Source organism: Brachyistius frenatus, unplaced genomic scaffold (assembly GCF_029030835.1).
Source record: "Brachyistius frenatus isolate BFR_SWC_R1_liver_20210118 unplaced genomic scaffold, ASM2903083v1 Contig_6, whole genome shotgun sequence".
Lineage (NCBI taxonomy): Eukaryota > Metazoa > Chordata > Actinopteri > Embiotocidae > Brachyistius > Brachyistius frenatus.
Genome location: NW_027210605.1, coordinates 1,581,638 through 1,604,084, shown reverse-complemented (window position 1 = coordinate 1,604,084; position 22,447 = coordinate 1,581,638). Strand labels below are relative to the sequence as shown.

General features: G+C 41.7%; 3 protein-coding genes across 3 annotated transcripts; 2 read left to right on the top strand and 1 right to left on the bottom strand.

Moving 5' to 3' along the window:
- Positions 1–681: 681 nt before the first annotated feature.
- Positions 682–3,577, bottom strand: b3galt4 (UDP-Gal:betaGlcNAc beta 1,3-galactosyltransferase, polypeptide 4). The gene has a single exon (XM_069723999.1). It carries the CDS (start codon positions 2,841–2,843, stop codon positions 1,728–1,730), a length of 1,116 nt encoding a protein of 371 aa, XP_069580100.1. The 5' UTR covers positions 2,844–3,577; the 3' UTR covers positions 682–1,727.
- A 1,604-nt stretch (positions 3,578–5,181) lies between these two features.
- nr2c2 (nuclear receptor subfamily 2, group C, member 2) lies at positions 5,182–18,973 on the top strand. Its single transcript, XM_069723987.1, has 15 exons — positions 5,182–5,364; positions 7,943–8,027; positions 8,293–8,388; positions 8,601–8,801; positions 8,967–9,072; positions 9,222–9,401; positions 10,123–10,279; positions 10,391–10,481; positions 10,570–10,715; positions 11,386–11,557; positions 12,443–12,564; positions 13,813–13,952; positions 14,309–14,446; positions 15,119–15,224; positions 15,743–18,973. Exons 2-15 carry the CDS (start codon positions 7,968–7,970, stop codon positions 15,915–15,917), a joined length of 1,890 nt encoding a protein of 629 aa, XP_069580088.1. The 5' UTR covers positions 5,182–5,364; positions 7,943–7,967; the 3' UTR covers positions 15,918–18,973.
- Positions 18,974–19,184: 211 nt separating this feature from the next.
- mrps25 (mitochondrial ribosomal protein S25) lies at positions 19,185–22,091 on the top strand. The gene is made up of 4 exons (XM_069723974.1): positions 19,185–19,404; positions 20,800–20,906; positions 20,999–21,086; positions 21,612–22,091. Exons 1-4 carry the CDS (start codon positions 19,271–19,273, stop codon positions 21,799–21,801), a joined length of 519 nt encoding a protein of 172 aa, XP_069580075.1. The 5' UTR covers positions 19,185–19,270; the 3' UTR covers positions 21,802–22,091.
- Positions 22,092–22,447: the final 356 nt, after the last annotated feature.

The following is a 22,447-nucleotide window of genomic DNA, read 5'->3' as shown; positions in this document are numbered from 1 at the left end:
TTTTTTATAATCACAACTAAATAGAAAACATGCTAGAGTATGTTCACTGTGTCAGCACTTTAGCTAACTTGTGAACAAATTCCTCTTGTAGCAACCATTATTATACCGCACATCATCAAGGAAGTATGTTTGGCAATAAAGAACTGTGAACTACCTTTTACGTCAGTAAAAGACTAAAACAGTTCCAAAAACTACAATGGTTTCATTTCCTGCAGCGTAGACACGAAACAAAGTGTACTTTCTCCTAATGGTTCTTAGAGCTGTGGAAAAGCAACTCTGGTCTCAAAGAATAATGATTTCCCCACATCTTCATCTGTTAACATAAATAATCAAACTGCCTGTTCATGTCGCCCAAACGTTTGTTCCCTTGTGGTTACCTACCTTCCTTTTTTTTTTTTTTTCACTTTTTATTAATCCCTGAGGGAAATTTCTTTGCTACAGCAGGGGGCGCTGCTGCAACAGGCTGCCACTAGCACAGCGCCAGGTAACCTGACCTGAGTTGCATGTTTTTGGATGATGGGAGGAAGCCGGAGAACCCAGAGAACCCACGCAAGCACAGGGAGAACATGCAAACTCCGCACAGAAAGGCCCAGGACCGGATTCGAACCCCGAACCTTTTTGCTGCGAGGCGACAAAGCTAACCACTGCACCACCGTGCCGCCCAACTACTTTACTTTACTTTACTTCATTTGTCATGGAGAAGCATAAAAATACGGTTTAATAGAACCATTGCAGACATGTTTTTTGTTTAGAGTGGTTTATTGGCGACTGTATTTCATTCATACATATATTTCCTGAGTGTTAACACACTGACGTTTTCTGTTTGTGGTTGAAGCACGACAGCCTGACGCTCTATACTGGAGAAATTACAAACCATCGTTTAAAATGTGCGTCATCCCAGCCCGGCGTAGCAGATATTGTAACGGGGAATTTCCAAATATTTGTATTCAGTGGCATTATAGCTGTGTATCACATCGGTTTCATGATCAGTAGTTCCCATTATCAGGTGATGAGATGCAAGATAATTGAGCCTCTGAAGAGAAGAAAACAACTTCTGTCTGTTTTCAGAAGTGCCAAATAGATCCCACTGTACCCAATTTCAAAAATGGCTTTTCAATCCATATATCATGACGTCCTCATTATTGAGTTACAACATGAATTCAATTCATTCACTAAAGTCTTAGTGATTGTTTTCCAGAAAACAGGTTTTGATCAATTAACGCTTCCTTCCTATTTGGGTATAATAAACCTGTGATTTAATATCTATTTTTGGAGACATGCATTTATACTAACTACTAGAATTAAAGTACCTGGTGATGGTGTACACAGGTGTTAAATATGAAGGCAGAAGCTTGTACATGTCAGACATAGTGTGTAAAAAAACATTGCTCTGATGTGCATTCAGATAAGCAGCTGTTTCCTTCCTGTATATCAGCATGCCGTTTGTTCTACATCTACAGTTTGTGTCAGTATAATAATGCAGGGTGCTGTCTAAAGACAGGTTAAAGATGACAGTTCTCCAAACTACCAGCTGATCATCCCCTTTTCTGCAAAAAAGCCAGTTGAATACATTGTAGTGTTTAAAAAAATAAAGTTATAAAAATAAAAGGGACATTTTTTTCTCATTGCACATAGTAAAGCTTCATAGCCTGAAGAGCACTTGTGCAGTTCACAGTACTGAGCCAAGGCACAGCCCCAATAAGTGCAATTTTACTCCGCATTAGCCCTCACAATCCTTGCTCCAGACCCAGAGCTGAGCCCAGCATCGACCTGACTTTGCACAGCCCCAAAGAGGCTCGCACACTCAGCCAGGAGCAAGGTGGTGATGAATGGACATCAGCCCAATAGTGCAGCATATCTCTGGGTGGGATGTGGTGGACGGACACCATTGCCTGATAGCAGCAGCGCCCGTATGGCACAGCTGGACCGCCAGAGAAGAGCGGGCAGTGTGAAGGCAGCACTCCAGCTGCCCGGGCACACAGACCAACAAACGCATCCTCAGGGGGCAGAGGTGTGGATAAAGGTGACGCAGAGGCTGCCAGGGAGATTTTGAGCAATGCAGAGCGGGAAAGGACGTAGGCTGTACCACTGCAATAGTCTGGAAATACTGAGGGAGGGTAGGCCCCGGCAGGGAGGTAGTGCTTGCTATCCGGGTCACGGTCCGGAGCCACGTGAAGATGCACCCTGCCAAGGTACAAGTCTCCTTGCTCGTATGGGTTACGGCTCTTGTTCAGGAAGTATAGTAGGGTGCTTGGATTGAACAGGACATCATCATCCACTTTGGCCATGAAGTGAACCTGAGGGCAGAACCGGCGGGCCCAGCCCAGCAGGGACAGGGTCTTCAGAGTGAGGTTGGAGTATGTGTCCAAAAAGCGCCCCTGGATCAGATCTCCTCTCTCCCGGGCCTCTTCTATCAGCAGTTTAGCTAGTCCAGGGTCAGATGCCACACCCACCATGAAGAAGGTCATGACACGCAGGCCTCTCACCTCCACCTCTCCTCCCCAGGTGTCCCTGATTGCTTGGCGGGCCCTCTGATTGGCTGGAGCCGACGCAACCATGGCGATGAGGTAAGGCTTGGCACGCTGACACACGAGCGGGCTGGGCATGAGCAGGAACTCCTCGGGTCTGGTGGGAGGGACGCTTTGCGGGGGGATGATGCCCGCGTGCGGCTCCACCGCCGTGTTCAGGCCCATGGAGGTGACCCATGACTCGATGAAGTCCACAAAGAGCAGAGCCAACAGGGCTGCGCCCGCTGTCACCGCGCACAGAAAAGGCACGATCCCCAGGCTGCTCCCTCGCTTTCCAAACCGGTGCTTACACATCCACAATCCCCGTCCGACCATGACCTCCTTTGGCACCACTGCGCAGCTCTGAAGACCACTATAGCGGCGATAACTCCCCCGTTTTCTCTTTCCTCCCCTGTCTACGGCTAGAAGCTCTCCACGGTCATTGCGTTATTGTGCGCTTCCTCACCTCTCGATCTCCTCGTCCGACCTTTGCTCAGAGAGTCAGCGTACCACAGCAGCAGCCGAATGAGAGTGCCAGTGTCATTGAGGGTGCGGTAAAGCAGCGGATATCCTTTGTGTTTGATGCCGCCGACCCGCTTTTAAAAACGTGTGATACGCAGCTGCGCAAATGAAGCAGTCGATTCGACTAAAGCCTGAAGCAGTTTTTCTTTTGCTGTAACGTGGAGCTTCTGATGTCGATCTGTGAAAGAGCAGCAGAGTCAATGATCGCTTTTGCATGCGATGAGCAGTTCTTTCCTGTAAACAATATTTCCGCAGGAAACCCAAAATTCTGTTTGCATCAGCTCATCGATGTTGGCTTGATGCCAAAGCCAAATATTTTCATGTTTGCATTTCCTCAGGCCTATTAGATAGTATTTATCAAATTGCATTGATTATTAAAATGCTATTTCACAATAAAACTGGTCCCACATTGCACTGTGTAGAAAATATAACCTAGTATAAGCATCTCTTGGCTACAGGGATGGAGATCTAAAAAAAATTAATGTCTGTAAAAGACCTTAAATCAGGTGGACAAAAGACCAATGTGAAGTTTACATCCAAAGGAAGCGTAAAGATTTAAGAGACGTTTTCTATGATACTTCAATTGAATGAATGTCGCTGCCGTGCGCTCATTGTTCTCCTGCCACACCTGGAGGCGTATGGCGACACCTGCCGGTCATTTAACGGCAATGCTTACTTCCTGTCCAGTGTTTATCTTGTGTGTGTGTTTCTTTTTTCTGTCTTCTGGTTGAGTCATTTGTTTATTATTTACAATAGGGTAGTTGTTTATTTGATAGTGGCGGTGCAGTTAACGTTAGCTCAGTGCTGAAAGAAATGCAGCAAATTTTAAAATCTTGATACCAACAAGTATCTTAAACTGTTTTCACACACAGTTGGGCACTGGCAGTGTAAAACTAGGATTTAGTGGATGTCAGAGAAATTCCTCCACATCAGATAAGTTTTAAAATAACCTGCACAGCGAAGCTGATACATTCAAATAACAATGAAAAAAAAAAACACGTTTCGGTGCAAGGACAAAATTGAGTAATTCAGTAAAATCTCGACAGCATAAAATGTGTAAAATGCCCCTCGATAGCCCACCACCCCTTTTCTCTTCTACCACAAACTGACAAAAGAAGCATTTTGTTTATTTGTTATACTTTGAGGCATATGGTAGACTATATTTATTATAGTATCTTTGATATGACCAATCTTTACTTCAAGCTTTAGCCTTCTAATGTGTTTTTTCCTTGTCCTTTGTTCCTTGATCATTGTCTTCATGTTTAATTTAATTCGCTTAAGTCTGCGTTTTGTGACTGTTTGTTTTATATCCGTGGTAATGCTGGACAATTCTATTGAGCAGGTAAGTCATTTATTGCTTGAATGTATCTGTATGTGTGTGTGTCTCATGATAATTATATAAAAACTTAACAGAATTGAATAGGCATGATTATGAAGTGATGCTAGTCTAATTAATTAAATACTTAAAAAAAATTACTTAATTATATCAGATCTCAATAATTCAGATGTGTAATATTCATAAAGATATAGCATAGTAAAAGCAATGAGAGAAAAACTATTGAAACATATTCATTATATTTTCTTTCCTTGCTAAAGCAATATTAATTTTGTAGATCGTCTTGTTGTTTGGCCTTTTTGAATTACAGTAACTGATTATGCGCTGTTGAAAAGTCATGTCATATTTGTTTTTTGTTCTTCAACTCAGGCATTGTTTTGTCTTAGTAATAACAACATATAACAGTTCTTTTAATTGCAATTGGAAGTGCAATAAATGATGTTAAATGATAAACAAAAACGTGGCTTGAAATTTGACAATTTCTCTCTGCGAAAATTTAATTCCATATCAAAACACTAATGTTACAATTTATAATAACATTAGTTGTAATATAACATCTCGTTTATGACCTGATTGACTTAAAAACGGTGCATTATTATGTCATTGAGGACAGCAGAAAAATGATACTTTGTCGGAGAAAGTGTACTTCTATTTAGTTTTTAATATGCTTGTTATTAAATATGTTCTTCTACCATTTTCTTGTGACGTATAATTTGACAACAAAGTCTCTGGACAGTCAGACATAATGACGTCAGTCCTGTCTGGCTCGCGCCGAGGGTAGCGGGGTGGGGTGGGGGGGGGGTGTTGGAGGCACGCGGGGACGCGAAAGAGGAAGAAGAAAAAAAAAAAAAAAAAAAAAAAAAAAAAAAAAAACCTCAACCATCATCAACGCGCTGTCGGTGCGGGGTCACGAACTATGACCTTTAACAGAAGAAAACCAAAACAAATATTTTATAAAACAGACGAGCGCTCAAAACCTGTGACCGCCGCTTCCCGGAGGTAAGTGTTGAGCCCCGGACTGAAAACAGTACAAAGCTCTCTGTGACACTGGATCAGAAAAGAGCGCAGCTAATTTCCCGGCTAGCCCGTTAGCTTGCCGCTGCAGAGCTCCCTTCCTGCCCGTCGTCTCCGGGATCCGGGATCCGGACCGGGAGACGCCGGGGCGCTGCGCTGCGCGACCGCACTGACCGCGCTTAACTAATTGTCACCGAGCGGACACCGCTGAGGATTTAGCCTGAGTTAATCCCCTCTGCATTGCTAAACAGACAGACCCGGTGGGGAGACCGGGGAGGGGGGGGGGAGAGACCGGCGGCTCTCACTTGCAGCCCCCTTGTCGCGTCTCGGCTAACGTTAGGAAGCTGCAGCTGCTTGCAGATGAACTCGACCCTTTTACCTTTGCCATCCCGGGGACGGCGGCGGATTAAAAAACCCACTGTGACTTTGTCTTTATTCACTACAGCTGCATTTATACTTTTACTGTCAGGATATCAGCAGACACCCGCTTGTGCTGGGTGGAAAGAAAATTGCCGTAATATATTTATGATAACGATTCGTCTCCGGTGTTTTTGGCTGACTGCCAGAGTCTCCATTTTGTTCTCTGTTGTGATGCGTTTGGGGACTGTGGTAATGATGAACACACTCAAGACGAATGAATAAACGACATGAAGCTGCGTTCTCCTCCCTTTGCTCAGCGAGTCTGTGTTAATGCTGCAGAATCGTCAATTAGTTTTCACTGTACTGTATTCTTTATCACTGTTATAATATAACACCATATCAGCAAAGACGGAGTCAAAGCTGACAACTGCATGGAGGAGGTTGATGGATGAAGTAGAACCTGTTACTTAATTCTACCAGGAAATTATGCAATGGCTTTCACAACTGATGCACAGGTTTCAAAACACCCTTCCAATGTGTAGGGAAGATGTTAGGGATGTATATATATTATATATAGTATATTATTGGCATGTCGTTGGTATCAGCTGATAAAGGCATACAAATTGAATATCAGCATCACCCCGAAATGAACATATCTGCCGATATGAGAGGTGGATAAAAATGATCCTTCAATTACACCAAATGCCTGACTAAATGAAACAGTTTAAAATTTGACAGGATTGTCTCTGTAAGTGCGTCATTAAAGTCTGTTTTGAATAGGATAAATCTGACCTTACAGGTCTCTTTAAAAGAAAATGTTACTTAAAAGTAAACAGCATGTTTTAGACAACCTAAGTTCAGCGAGGCACCTCAGGTTTGAAATGTTTACGACAGCTTTAGAACATAATCATAGGCTTACTCCTCCAGAGCCTGCAGGTGGATGCTGGGGTGGCGGTGAGGCTGAAAGAACAGCATGCCAGTCAGCAGAGTTGTTGACAGACAAACGGGAGAAATAGAAGATTTTTGTAAAAATAAATAGACCGGCAAACTGGGAGGGTGTGTATGTTAGATGATTTTGGAGAGTGAGGTGTGTCACATCAATAGAGCAGAGCAGCTTAAGTTGACTGAATTGCTGGCATTGCTCCATTTAAAATATGTTTTAATTTTAATTTTTAATTTGATTTTGCATGTACATTTTGAAAATCATTATACTTTGCATTTGCAACATGTAGAATAATTACTCTCAGTAGGGGCAGTAAAAGGACTGCTTAAAATATTTGGTCAATTGTATTTTCAGTTTGGTGTCACGATCATGACATTTTAGTTGATTATTTATTTTCATAACTGCAATTAACGATTCAATCGCCTTCTTTTTATTTATTTTATGTCACTCTTAAGGTACAAGCCTAATCGTAGTTTAATGATAAACATACACCTTATGAAGAACAAGAGCCATTTTTTGGCATCAAACGTTGTAACATACCAACAAGTGACAGATCGCCTCCTACAACGTTATTTAGCGTAAAACTGAAATGTGCCGACAGCAGCATTGTGTTGTTTGTCTTTGCAGCTGAAACCGTGGTTTTGACTTTAGTAGATGCTCATCAAAATGCGGTGTGTTGAATATTAGAAGTTAAGTGCCTCAAGATAAACAGTTGATGGAGCTAATTCATCACTCATGTGGCTTCAACCACAGCAGTTCTTCTGCGCAACGAAATGCAAAGTGACTGGAAACCATTTTGTGAAATGATTGTGGTCAGCTTAGATAATTGCTTAATAATTGTGACAGGCCTTTTGTCAGCCACTGTTAAATAATTGCATTCATGAACATGTGATGTGATGTGTTGAGAAAGAGTTTTTTTTGTTGTTGTTGTTTTGTTTTTTTATATTTCTGCCTTGAGTATTTTTTTTATGACAGCATTTTCTTTGAGGACACCAATATGTGATCGTGAAGACTGTATGAGTTGTGAGGAATCTTTTGGGGCGTGCATTTGGTGGTTGTTGTGTCACCTCTTCTCGAAACTGCTGTGTTTTATAATGCCTCTAAACGGTGTAATCCCAGTGAGAAAGTACCACAAATCAGAAAAGGACATGAAGGAGATGTTACCTTTCATGACAGATATAACACTCTGTGTCACTCACTGTCATCAAGCATCTTTGCACCTCTGTGGCTGAATCACGTCTGTGGCATCTTTCCAAACAGACCTCACTAATGACCTTACATCATCATGACGAGCAACCTGAATCTGCTCCCTCAGCAGAAAGTGGACTCCGAGCACGAGGCAGAGGTGAGTGGGCAGAGGCACAGTTTAATGATGTCCTGTTTGTTATGAGTGTCAGTTGTTCCATATAACCCATATAAAAAGTATTTTAATCGAAAATACCATGCTACTCTTTTTGACTCTGTGGCCGTGCTGTGTGTGCACTTGCTTGTACATAAAAGTGTTGAAAGTGTGTAGTAACAAAATGTTTTGCTTCACACAAACTCAAATGAATTACATTTGTGTGGCAGACCTATTGATAATGATCATTTGTATTTGTTTACGCCGTTAGGTGTCATCCTCTCCATCTGACTCAGTGATGAGCGAATCTCCTCAGCGCTTTCAGGTCATCTCCGCTGAGCCTGCCACGACACCACAGCGAATACAGGTGAGTACTGCACTCTTAAACTTCAGAGAACGTGACACTGCCACTACCTGTTGCCCTTTTACTAGCTGCAATGAGCAAGTTGATGCTAGAACATGTGACTGAGCTCCATCAATGTCACTCCCTTCTTTTCTCTACTTCAACCCCATTGGTGTGTGTTCACCTCCCTCTCGCTCTCTCTCTCTGTCTGCCTCTTCCATCTCTAACGCCCGCAGATTGTAACCGACCAGCAGACTGGTCAGAAGATCCAGATAGTGACAGCGATGAACCCGTCCAGTGCTCCAAAGCGGCAGTTCATTCTGACTACAGCTGACAGCTCAGGGGCAGGCAAGGTTATCCTGGCCTCACCAGACAGTCACAGCACTAAGCAGCTCATCTTCACTGCTGCAGACAGCCTGATGCCAGGAAGGATACAGGTACAATCCCCCATAATGTCAACCCACAGTACATAATGTGACAGTGCTACTGGTAATATCTTGGTCTGTATATTTTCGTCTGTTTTTCACATATTGTTAAAACCAGGATATTGACCATGTGTGAAGGTGAAACTCCAGATTAATGGCCTCTGTTTGACTTTTCAGATTGTCACTGATCCAGTGTCAATGGAACGGTTGTTAGGACAGTCGGGGGATCTGAGCCGACCACAGCCGGTGGAGTACTGTTTGGTGTGCGGGGACAAGGCTTCAGGTACTCTAGCATGCATTGCAGCTGCATGTACTTTGACGAATGCTTCCTGATGTCCAGTCCAACGGTATGTTCGGCTTCACATTGTTGGCAGTCTCAGCCACGCATTGCTCAGTGACTCAGGTGCTCTGACTGGTTCTGTTTGTGCTCAGGGCGTCATTATGGAGCGGTCAGCTGTGAGGGATGTAAAGGTTTCTTCAAGCGAAGCGTGAGGAAGAATCTGACCTACAGCTGCCGCAGCAAGCAGGACTGCGTCATCAACAAACACCACCGCAACCGCTGCCAGTTCTGTCGGTTGAGGAAATGCCTTAAGATGGGGATGAAGACCGAGTGTGAGTTTGTGGCCAAATCCAGAACACAGTACAAAAATAGAGGCCCACTCAGAAACAAGTGGGGAAAAAAAAGTCTTCGAGAGAATTGATTAATCTCCCTTACAAATTATAAAGTTATTCTAAATTCATTCACAAAGGTCTTGGATATTTTAAATTATTCTTGCTTTTCTTGCATAAACTAGAAGTGAGACAGTGGATGAATGAATCTGCAGGAGGCCGTTCAGTCGGCACTATCAGATCTTTACTAAACTCTTATTACTAAAGCTAGCTACAGTAGCTACAAAGCTTAACTTCTCATAATAGACAACAGTTATTTGGTTAATCAATCCATCCATCGATCCATCCAGTCTAATCTACAAATCTACATTTTAAACTGTGTTGAGAGACTTAAATTTGGTGAACACTGCAGAAATCCTTTTTATTCAGCTGGAGGTTGGAGAGAACAGAGGCCGTGCTTCAACCTCTAAAATGTGGTTCTTGAACAATTTGATGAATTCCACCCATTTAAACCACAGGACATTTAAAATATAGGACCTTTTATCTGCAGCAATACTGAAGTGTCCTTCAAGAAGACACTGGATTTCTTTTATCTTGCTTTCCTGTCATATATTACGACTGTTGTTATTATTATTTGTAGTAGCGGTGGTAGTAGTAGTTGTATAACCATTCATTATAAGCATGGGTAAAATATAAATTGAATCTGCTCGCTGTTAATCATCAGCTGTCCAGAGTGAGAGAAAGCCCATCGATATCGTGCCCAGAGAGAAACATGCCAACTGCGCCGCCTCCACCCAGAAGATCTACATCCGAAAAGACCTGAACAGTCCGCTCATAGCCACGCCGACCTTCATCTCCGACACAGAGACAGATGGCTCCAGGTCAGTGGGAATTAGACCTAAAGACAAAACGTCAGACCTGAGCTCTTTGAGTTGGACAATCTTGTTGTTGTTGTGTTAACTTGTTGCGATACTGCTCTCTGTGATGTGCAGATCCAGTCTGCTGGATCAGGGGATGCTGGTTAACATCCAGCAGCCGGTCATCCAGAGTGACGGAACTTTGCTGCTGGCGACTGACTCGAAGGTACATCGGATCATCTAAGAGGCCGTGTTTGTTTGAGCTTGACAGTCTGTACAAGATACTCCGTTTTGTATATATATTTTGTCTTCAGATGGATTCTGGCCACGGAGACTTGGGGACGCTAGCCAACGTTGTGACATCACTGGCCAACCTGAGTGACTCACTAAAAGAAAACCTGAACAATGGCGATACGTCAGACAGCCAACACGAGGAGCAGTCTACCAGCGAGATAACACGGTCAGTCAGCCGTGCAGAGAAAGGAGGGGATTGTGTTCGTGAGGGGTTTCATCACTCACTTTAACTGGCCCTTTGTAAAGTCTTGTCTTTGCTTGTTCATTTTTGGTCTCACTTGTCAGGTTAGTGGCCTCGTAAAAAGAACCATGTTTGTCTCTGCCGAGGCAAAACAAATCAATCACGACAAAAAAAACAAAGATAAAACAATGACTTCCACAAAAGTCTTCCTCTAACTTTTATTTTGAAGTGCAATGTAACAAAAAGTAAATCAATCCATAAGTCTGAATCATGTTTACGTATTCAAACCAGAAGGCCACAGTTAACCAACATTTTGGGTTGTAATGTGATGAAATTATGTAAACTCTACCGCACAGTACCACAAAATTAAAAAAGCGCTGCGTACAAAAAACAGTAACCGAAAGCTTAGATGATAAAAGCGCTGTAAACTGTTTTTGTGCAGGTATATTTCAAAGTTTATGTACATGAGAAGGAAACATGTATTTATGTTGTAGAGAGCTTCCTGTCAAATTAGTGAACCTAAAGGTGTGTTTGTGTCTCTATGTGTGTGTGTGTGTGTGTGTGTGTGTGTGTGTGTGTGTGTGTGTGTGTGTGTGTGTGTGTGTGTGTGTGTGTGTGTGTGTGTGTGTGTGTGTGTGTGTGTGTTTGCACACAGTGCCTTTGACACTCTGGCCAAAGTCTTTAACCCTCCTGAGGTCGGGGTCGGACAGAATCTGGCTGATAAGTGTGTCGGTGGGACAACGATCCAGCTGATTGGTCGAGACCAAGAGACCCCCATCATTGAGGTGGAAGGACCGCTGCTCACAGACAGCCATGTCGGCTTTAAGGTGGGTGGAGTCCACTCATGAACATTAATTGATAATTGGGGGATATAGTCATATATACATATATATATATCAAGAAGAGGCAAAAAAAATAAATCTTTATTAACATGTGTTTACTGTTATTTGACCAATATATATGCATACAATATTCTTATGTCAAGATTTAGAAATCCTTTATTATAACAGTTATGTAGGTATTCATGTGACTTGTTCCAATGTGGAGTTGAGACACTTTTAATGAGATGATTTTTTTTTTTTTAGTGTTGTTGCCTGTATTTGATAGAGCTTGTAGAGATACAGACAGAAAATGTGAGCAGAAAGATAGAAGGGTTTGACATATAACATGCAGCTCCTTGGCCGGGAGTCAATTTGAGGACAAATCAGTTATGAAGGATCAGGGCTAAGTGATACGGACAAAATACAATATAACAATAATTTTGACCAACACCTCATTATGAGTATTAGAGATGACAATTGGTGCTTTAACAAAATCTTTTCATAAATAATCATGAGTAATGTGGATATATAGATTAAGCGGGTTAAGGGAGAATAATAAAACAGCTGACTCTTGGAGGTAAGCTTCGGAAATACATCACGTTAATGTATGACGGCCTTTAAAGCCAGGAAAATGCAATTCTTGTCCCACATCACAATACCACAACATTGAAAAGAAAAGACCTCATCTAGTTTCATTTCGTGATATCAATATGTTGCCCAGCGCTACGAGCGACGTTTCCCAACCATTAGGATACTAGGTCGCCCCAATTAAGACACTTTTAGTATTTTATTTGTTTTGCCATTCATCTGTTGCTAATAGTGCGCTTTTAAAAAAAAACAACGTAATAACCTTTTGCAATGCCCTTCTTTGTCTTTGCTTCTCTCCTTTAGCTGACCATGCCCAGTCCCATGCCCGAGTATCTGAATGTACACTACATCTGTGAGTCAGCCTCCAGACTCCTCTTCCTCTCCATGCACTGGGCGCGCTCCATCCCTGCCTTCTCTGCTCTCGGGTGAGAAAGCATTTGACGCAAGAAAACTTAAACGATAGCTTTTTTTGTTTTTTTAGTTACATTTTTTTATTTAAGTATTTTTTTTTGGCAAGAAAAAGACAAACAAAAAAACGAATAAAACAAGCAACTAAATTAAAAAAAAACAAAAAAAAAACAGCAGCGGTACAGCACATCAACGAGTTTTCCGGACGCTTATGTCATACATAAATTTAGTCCAACAAACATATATTAAGCAATATATACAAGGGGGTCTGTGCACGGCAATAATTAAACTTAAATCGAATTATACACGAATGGCATAGCATCCAGCAAGAGGGAGATAATTGACATTTTAAGAGAGACACAGAAGAAATCATGTGTGAGGTTAGGGAGGGCAAGTCACCAGTCAATTTCCTAATTCTGACCAATATTTGATCCATTTTTAATCCATCTTGCTAAGTATGTGTCTTTTCTTAATCTTTCCATATCATGAATGTCTTTGATGATTTCAATCCAGTTTTCTACTGAAGGTGGGTCGGTTTGTAACCATTTATAAGTAATTGCCTTTTTTTGCGGCTACAGTTAATATTTTCAGGAGGTATCTGTCATTTCCTGTTATTCCTTCCGGTAGATCGGCCAAATAAAGTGACTTACATGTGAACAGGATCTGCTGCTCAAGAGTACGATGCATAATTCTCCAAATCTTTTCCCAAAATAGTTGTATCTTGGGGCAGCTCCAAACAAATGTGGTGATGGTTTATCACACCCATCCACACAATTTCCCCAGCATGTATGGCTTGTTGTAGTTAAGTGTTTTCATTTTAGGAGAAACAAAGAAACGAACGAGGTTCTTCCAACCAAACTCCCGGCAATACATAGAACAAGATGTAGAAAAAAACAGTTTCCCACATGTTCTGCCATTGGTGACTAGATATTTTATCTTCTAATTCTTTCCCCCATCTCTCCTTAATATAGGTTGTGGTAGTTCCTCTACCTTTTGTAATTCTCTGGTAAAGTTGTGAGATTATTGATTTGGAGCTACCAGTGTATGCCCCTATTATTAATTGTTTTATATCATTAGGTTCTGTACTGACATCATTTTTCCTCATTTCTTTTAATTAGGGTACGAGCACCGAATGGTGCGAAAGCCCCATTGTTGTTGAATGATGCTTTTCCAAGATGTAGCTTTGCAAACACCGTCGGACTGCAGTGCACTACTGTCACTCTGCGTCACACTTAGTTATATTTTCCTCCCTCTGTATTTCCCAGCCAGGAAGCAAACACCAGTTTGGTGCGAGCCTGCTGGAATGAGCTGTTCACTCTGGGTCTCGCTCAGTGCGCTCATGTGATGAACCTTTCCACCATCCTCACTGCCATCATCAACCACCTTCAAAGCAACATCCAGGACGGTATGGACCACAGAGCTCATCTTCATTTCACAGTAGAACACACACACACACACACACACACACACACACACACACACACACACACACACACACACACACACACACACACACACACACACACACACACACACACACACACACACACACACACACACACACACACACACACCGATAAAGAGGAATAAAGACATACAAAGAAACAGTTGGGGAAATGCATCTTTTCATGATGTCATGTTTTTTGTTGTTGTTGTTGTTGTTGTGTCGCTAAGTGTCTTTCCTCATTAGATAAAGCTTAAACAAAAATCAGTCAGCCACGAGTATTGATACACCAAACTGGTTATTTTCTTCCATCTCAGACAAGCTGTCAGGAGAGAGGGTGAAGCAGGTGATGGAGCATATCTGGAAGTTCCAGGAGTTCTGTAACAGCATGACGAGGCTGGAGACTGACAGCTATGAATACGCCTATCTGAAGGCTATAGTGTTGTTCAGCCCCGGTGAGTCTGATTTTCTTCCTCAGAAAAATAAATGGACATAATAGCTGGATCAAGTCATATTGAAGCGATTCCACTGAAATCAAGGCAAGTTTATTTGTAAAGCACATTTCAGCAACAAGTCAATTCAAACATGTACATAGAACATAAAATGCATCAAGACAAAATGTAAAAGAAACAGAAATTAAAAAGTAGAAAATAAAAATAGGAAATACAAAAGTAAAAGTTACATTGCAGTGCAAGAAATGAGTAATTACTTGATTTAATAAAAGGCTGTAACAAACAGAAAAGTCCTCAGTGTTGATTTAAAAGAGCTGAGAGTTGTAGCAGACCTGCAGTTTTTCCCAGATATGTGGAGCATAAAAGTTGAACGCTGCTTCTTCGTGTTTAGTTTTGACTCTGGAGACAGAAACCAGACCTGCCACAGACATGTTGTATTTTGGCCCTGAACCATTCAGGACTTTATAAAGTAACATTTCGAAATCAATTCGTGGAAACCAGCAGAAAGATCTGAGAACTGGAGTGATATGATCTCCTTTTTTAGTCTTCATGAGGACTCCGGCAGCCGCGTTGTAAATCAACTGCAGCTTGTCTGATTCTTCACACAAGAGTTTGAGTGAATGACGAGTATTTGCATTTTGGAGTATAAACCGTTTTGTGTGTTTGACTCGTCAGACCACCCAGGCGTGGACAGCAGCGGGCAGATCGAGAAGTTCCAGGAGAAAGCTCTGATGGAGCTGCAGGACTACGTGCAGAAAACATATCCAGATGACACCTACAGGTGCGTTGGTAGCTGCGGTACAACTCTCAAAACATAACCAATCACAGGTGACAGTAAAATGAACGAAGACATTTTACATGGCAACTAGTTTAATCTTGATAATGCTGTCACAACAGGAATTCATCGCTTCGACACCACTCATGTTTGCCATGAGTGGTGTCGAAACGCCGGCAGGCTGTCGTATTAATGTCCCAGTCTGCATATGACACTAAAATAAAAGTGTCACACCCCCACTCTGCTGCTGGTCAGCAATATCTGCTGGGTAAGCATGACTGGAGAGCCAATTATGAGTCGCACACAGCAGCAGCACGTCAGAATGAGCAGAGGCTTCGTCCTGGGTCTTATTCAGGAGTAGGCGTGTGTTTGTCTGGTTAATTGACACAAATTTGGCTCTTTAAGAATGTGAGGAAACACACACACACACAAAAAAAAAAAAAAAAACTGCTAAAAAACAACAACAAATGAATAGAAGAAATGGAGAAGACTCTGCAGGAACTGTTGTGTGTTTGTCTCTCCAGGCTGACGCGTATCCTGACTCGTCTCCCCGCCCTGCGCCTAATGAACTCCGGCATCACAGAGGAGCTCTTCTTCACCGGCCTAATAGGTAACGTCTCCATTGACAGCATCATTCCCTACATCCTCAAGATGGAGACAGCCGAGTACAACAGCCAGGACTGTGACTCTGCAGAATGACACCCCGTCTCCCACACCCACAACTGTCAGCTTAAAGATGAGTGAGTCTCCACTTCAGGTACTTTCTTTATCCCTCGAGGGTTGCAGTGCTGAGCTGCAGTCCTGCGGCAGCCCCTCGTTTTCTAAAGACGCATGGTGCAGAGTCATTCAGGAGTCCTTGGTGGATCAAGATTCCATTGGAAAGCCAGGATGACTGGGAATGTTTTTCTGTGGCTGATGAAGTCCGCCGCTTTGAACTACATGGGGGAAAAAAAGAATGCTCTGCGGCTGCCGCTGTGCTCGTCTCCTTTAATGTCTTTATAGCACTTCAGCCTCATCACATCACCTCTTGACCGAAGCGTTTTGAATTGTTTTCGATTTATCTAAGCCTTACCGTGCTCTCATGTTGATCACATACATAATTTAACACTGGCTCTGGATGCCCGTATCAGAATGAGATGCACAAACAGTGCAGAATCTCATTTTCAGAAATGTTACATGAAGAACTTCACCTTTTAAGAAAAAAAAAAAAAAAAAAAAAAAAAACTGAAGTAAAAGTTTTTGTTTATGTTGAACTGGTCTGTTTAATGACTGCAGTTAAATTCAGGCTTTAACAAAGACGAAGGGCTCTATCTTACACCCGGCGCAAAGCAGCACCAAGTACAATGCAAGTGTCTTTGCTGGTTTCAGACCAACGCAGTTGTCATTTTAGCAATCCAGCGCCAACGTTATTTAAAATAGGAAATGTACTTGCGCCCGTCTGAGCACCGGCGGGAGTGTTGCCCTCAAAATGAGGTGTGTTCAGGTGCACTTTTGGCATCGTGACGCGGCGGAAAGCGATTGTGCGATCGACCAAAACAAACATGTATTTACGCCAGCAGCGCGGCATTTTCTCACTTTTATTTCAAGTGCGCGTAGTGATGTGTACCTCGTGGTGAGGCGCACAGCAGAGTTCCGCTCTGCTCGTTACACACAGATACGCAAAAGATTAGAAATAAGAGGTGAAACATTATTATTGTCTGTTGCAGTCAAGTGTTCATTCCCGCTCTGCGAATCCGCTGTTATGTTGGAATTTGCCAGGGTTCAAGCTCTCCTGACTTCTAAAGGGAATGGGAGATGACACTGGTTGTTGTATTTCACGTAACACACCTATGAGCGTTTTTGCTCTCCGATTATCTACCGTTAAACTCGCAAAAGTGGATTTGGACATGCCGTAAACACGCTCGTGCTGTGCGCTTCAGATCGTTAAAATAGAGCCCTACATACGGACGTTCTAATCTTGTTTTGTACGTTTTCTTTCTTTTGAAATTGACATTAATGTAGAATTCTTTAATAATACTTTGAAAGGCAACTTCAGTCAGGTATAATACCAAACCTCAGTAGAGTGTTTTACTGAATCCTCAATCTGTGCAGTATTCAAACAGGCTGGTTATGAAAGCAACATGCATTCTAAGCTCATCACAACACAATCAGGTGTCTGATTTCATCCTGTCTTTCAGTTTTACTTTTAAATTCCGGGGGCCGAATAAGCCACTCAGACCTGATATCGTTTCTTGACCTGAACGACATCTCAGAGATTTTTTTTATGCGCACGTGTTTTTATGTCGTACATTTATTTCCCGGTGATCATGAACATGTTGCTAATATAACCTTGTGCAATCACTTTTCCCTTCGTGACAATCAATTATATGTTGTTTCCTTCTGTCCCATCAGTGTCATAACTGGGCTGCTCAATCTGCATTTCCTGTGTGTATTTATCGATGGCGATTATTTCCTCCCAGGAAATTGAAATCGTACTCGCGTGTAGCTATGCTGCTGTTTTTGTGTTTGCATTTGCATTCTGGTGCACATCAATCAGCTTCTGTGGCGTTCCACCGCGTCGGTGCTGACGGAAACTTTGTTTTGTTTGTTTTCTGAAAACTCTCATTTGTTGTAAACAAGTTTGCTTGTTGCATACTAAGTGTACTTAAAGTACTTTTGGGCAGGTTTCCCTGATTAAAAAAAAGAAAAAAAAAAAAGAGTGAGATTTTCTGGAGTCTCGAGAGTGCATCGACGTCTTCAAGACAATCTGGAGATATGCATCGGCTTACCCTCCTGTATAATGGCTGAGAATACGCATCCGCAGCAACATGAATGATAATGAGGATGTAAATAAGTCAACCAGGATTATGTCTTGTGAAATAAATGTCAATTGTAATATTTGGGTTGAAAACCCAGACCGACTGTTTGTAAAGGCACTGGTGTGAAATGACCTTTGTACATGTAATTTCATTAAAATGAGTGCATGTTGTTTTTAAGCAGGGTTTTCTAATCTTGTCGCTGTCTGCCCTGATGAGGAGCATTGTTATCATTTTTTTTTATAGTGCATTGCAATGCATGAAAAACTTTTGCTTAAGCGCATTTTATTAAATGCTATCTGAAAAATGTTAACTTAAATGTTGTGGCTTTAAAATATTTACCATGAGCAGCTCCCACTTTAGAGGGTATTAGAGCATTTTTTTTTTAAATTTTTTTTTTATTTTCTAATATTTTTTTGTGGATTGAGTGTCATATGGTTAAAATTTTATACTGTGTAAATGTACTTTGTTTTCCTGCTCATGTAAAATGTATTTCTTCAAACGTTGCGATTGAGAAATTCAAATGGCATTTGTGTTTTGCTGAAGTTGGTCACAACTCTACATTTCTACCTCACATCGATGAAGATATAAAACATATGTATTAACGACTGAGCTCTTGTAACGGCATTCCAGTCTCTAAGTCTGACTTCTCTGGAGCCACACATTTTAAACAAAATAAACAGTTATTCATGAAATAGGAAATGACTCAAGTTCTTTATGATGCAAATGGATGAGACAAGTTGTTTCTCTCAGTCTGTAACGGTCAGATTTGATGGCGGTTTGCCAGAATTTTACTGTAATATGAATCACTAAAAGCTGATTCACCACGTTTGGTTTGAATCGAAGAGCCCTGAACCGATTTATATTCTTAAAGCATATCTGAGATGTATTCTGGGCCTCATCGATTCAGTGATTCTAATAAAAAAAAAAAAAAAAAAAGTATTCTACTGCTCTCTTAACAACTCCAAAATAAAAAAAAATAAAAAAAATTTGTAAAGTCTATATTATTCTTGGCAAAGACTTGTGTGGATAATATCAGTAATTTTTCGTTCAGAAATGTGGACACTTCTGTCGAATATCCAACAGTAGTAGAGTTTCAGTAAAAACTACAACTACAGTCGTCCCTCGGTAGTTCAGGAGGCAACGACTTAAAACGTCACCAGCATGCGTCTTCTTCCGCGTGCGCGTCGACTTCAGGCGAACTGTCGGGGTTTCTGATGGTATCTTGTAAATAAAAAAAAAAAAACCCGGTTCAAAATGCCTATGAAAGGAAGGTTTCCGATCAGGAGGACCCTGGATTATCTCCAGAAGGGCGACATCATCTTCAAGAACCGAGTGAAGATCGTGACGGTGAATTACAACACGCACGGAGAGCTCAGCGACGGAGCAAGGTCAGAGCTGACGGGCCAGCCGTGCGGCGGGAGAGCACGTACACATCTGGGGGTTTTGTTTTGTTTTTTTACTCTCAGATTACTCTTGATAGAAATGAATCTAATGCCACAGCAAAGATGGCAGAGCAGAATACAACTGCTGAGAACCACTAGCTTCAGTTTTTCTTCCTACGACGCAGCGGTTCGACCTGAATCTGTGTCAGACGATAATAAAGTCACGGGGTCGCGTGTAAATATCCGTCACTGACGAGACTTGCGCATCTGGAACCAGATGTTACTCGCGTAACAATTATTTCCAATCAATCTGCCAGATTGTTTCTTGATCGGTTCAGTTGTAATTGAAACCCAGTAGAAGATTTATTTCACAGTTTACCTTGTTAAAAGTCCTTTCATGACTTGTTTAAGTGTTGATGTTCTTAAGGGGGTCAGGTTGTGATTTAATAACTGCTCCGACACATCTCCAAACTCAAGGAGATCTCAGGGAGTAAAAAATACGACAACAAAATGGCATGCCACAATCCAAAACTAGAAACTACATAGATTATCAAAATAGTTGGAAATCGATTTCCTATTGATCTTCTAATCATTTCAGCTCTAACTTTGCATCACTGACTCCTCAGCCACCCCCCTCCCCCCAGTCCTCTTTCTATCCAGCTGCCACAACTCCAGTCATGTTTTTTTTTTTTTTTTTTAAAGTACGCAAATCTAACCAAAAATATTGCAAGCGTGCCTCAAATTATAAATGGTAAATTCAAATGAGCTTTTAAGTTCACACACACGTTGAAATGAACACGCCTAAATCAGGAAACACATTTTGTCTTCAGACTTTAATTAAAACCAAACAGAAACCAGATGCAGATTGTGTATAAAACGTAGCCGCCGTGCTTGTTCCTGTGCGAGTTACGGACGCACTCACCATTACACTATGCAGTGATATGACACCATTACATCAGCAAGTCGAAATATTTCCACAACGATGCATTTTCGTATTAGAAATAAAAATATATAATTATGGAACACAAACTTACTGGGCTTTTATAGCAGCCGGCCATTAGTGATATAATTATGCGCACACAAGGCAATGTTCAAACATCTTGAATACTGTGATTTTTGTTTCCTTGGCTACATCAAATAACTTGGCTGTTACAATCCTACTTACAATCGTAAATGTCCTTTTTCTTATATGACTGTTAATAAGTACAAATATTACAGAACGTACGCGGAAGGGTAACTTAAACATCCAGGAACAAATGCAGCATTTGTTTGAAAGTTTTCTTGTTAAAAGTTGAGTAAATATAAAGTATAGAGTTTGAACAACTGCGATGTGAAGCAATTTCTAACTTGTGTTCTCTCTCTCTCTCTCTCTCTCTCTCTCTCTCTGTGTGTGTTTTACAGAAAGTTTGTGTTCTTCAATATTCCTCAGATTCAGTACAAAAACCCGTGGGTCCAAATAATGATGTTCAAGAACATGACACCGTCACCGTTCTTGAAGTTCTACCTGGGTGTGTATCCTTCAGTGTCCTCTTACCACTGCATCATAATGTACAACTGGAAATGAGGCTCTCGCTTATGTCCTCCGTCCGTCTCTGTGCAGATGAAGGGGAGCAGGTTCTGGTGGACGTGGAAGGGAAGGACCACAAACAAATTTCACAACATGTCAAGAAGATTTTAGGCAAATCAGAGTAAGATATTCAGAGTTATTTCTATGCGTGAACCATGTTTCATGACACCTGTCTGTTTAACGTATTTAAATGCTTAAAATCGTCATTTTTTTCCCCCCATCAATCTACACCCAGTAATCCAAAATGGTTTGTTAAAAATCAAAAACTGGAAATACTCAGATTATATATTCAGACACTTTTCTGCAGCTCCGAGTTGTGATCAGGTGCATTTTGCTTTCTGCATATCAGAACAAATGTTCGTGTTCGAATTATAACAAAATACATTAATATCAATATTGCGATGATACCATCGGGATGATTATTGGTGTTTTCAGAAGATATTAACTCGGTGAGATTTTGTAATAAATAATCCGCTGTGTGGATATATTGACTACATGGAAAAGGCAAATAATATAACAGTCCGGTACGATCCTAATTTTACTGTAATGCAGCTTTTAAAAAAAACAGATATGTACTCTCATACCGTGATATTGATATGAGAAAGATGTACTGCCCAGCTCTATGCTCATGTATCTCTCTCCACAGAGAAGTGTTACAAGCTGAGGCTCGAGCCAAAATGCAGGCCTCCAACCCCGCCAACTTCGGACCAAAGAAGTACTGCCTGAGGGAGTGTATCTGCGAGGTGGCGGGCCAGGTGCCGTGTCCTGGCACCACGCCGCTGCCCAAGGAGATGACGGGCAAATACCGTGCCCGGATGGCAGCGTCGCAGGAGTGAGAAGTGACAGCGGACTTTTGAACATTTACTGGACAACATTGTGACTTTTGGTCTGTTTTCATAAGAAAGACTGACACTTCACCCCCACCCGAAGCAGCGGGAACCAGTACATGACGGCAGTCGGTGCTTTGGGCTTAGTTCGGACGACCCGACACCACAACTTGTCTTTGTGGTACCCGGTTGGAGAATCAGCTCGTCCTCATGCGATTTACTTCGAGCGGTGTCGACCCAGAACTGAACACCATAATGTAAAAATACAAATAAAAGCTGCATTTGCCCGAGCTACATTTTTCACTCGTAATAAGCTTATTATTTATAATTCTAGACTGTAGATAGATTCTTTGTAAAGATGGATGACACATCTCCTCCTCCCGCTGTACAAAAGTGAAGCCGAAGTATCCCCGATACTGGCGCAGCCATCTTAAGTTACTGATGTCATTTGGAAAGCCCAGCATCAATCGAAGGGTGGAGCTGCAGTGTCAAGGTCAAAGCCTACACCTGTCTGACTCCGTCTCAACAACTACCACAATCAGAGCAGCTGTCAATCACACCGCCACACCTTTTTATAGCATCAAATAATTAATTTATAACAAAAAACAAACGGTGTGATTAAAAATAACAAACAAAATTTGAAAACATTTTTTAA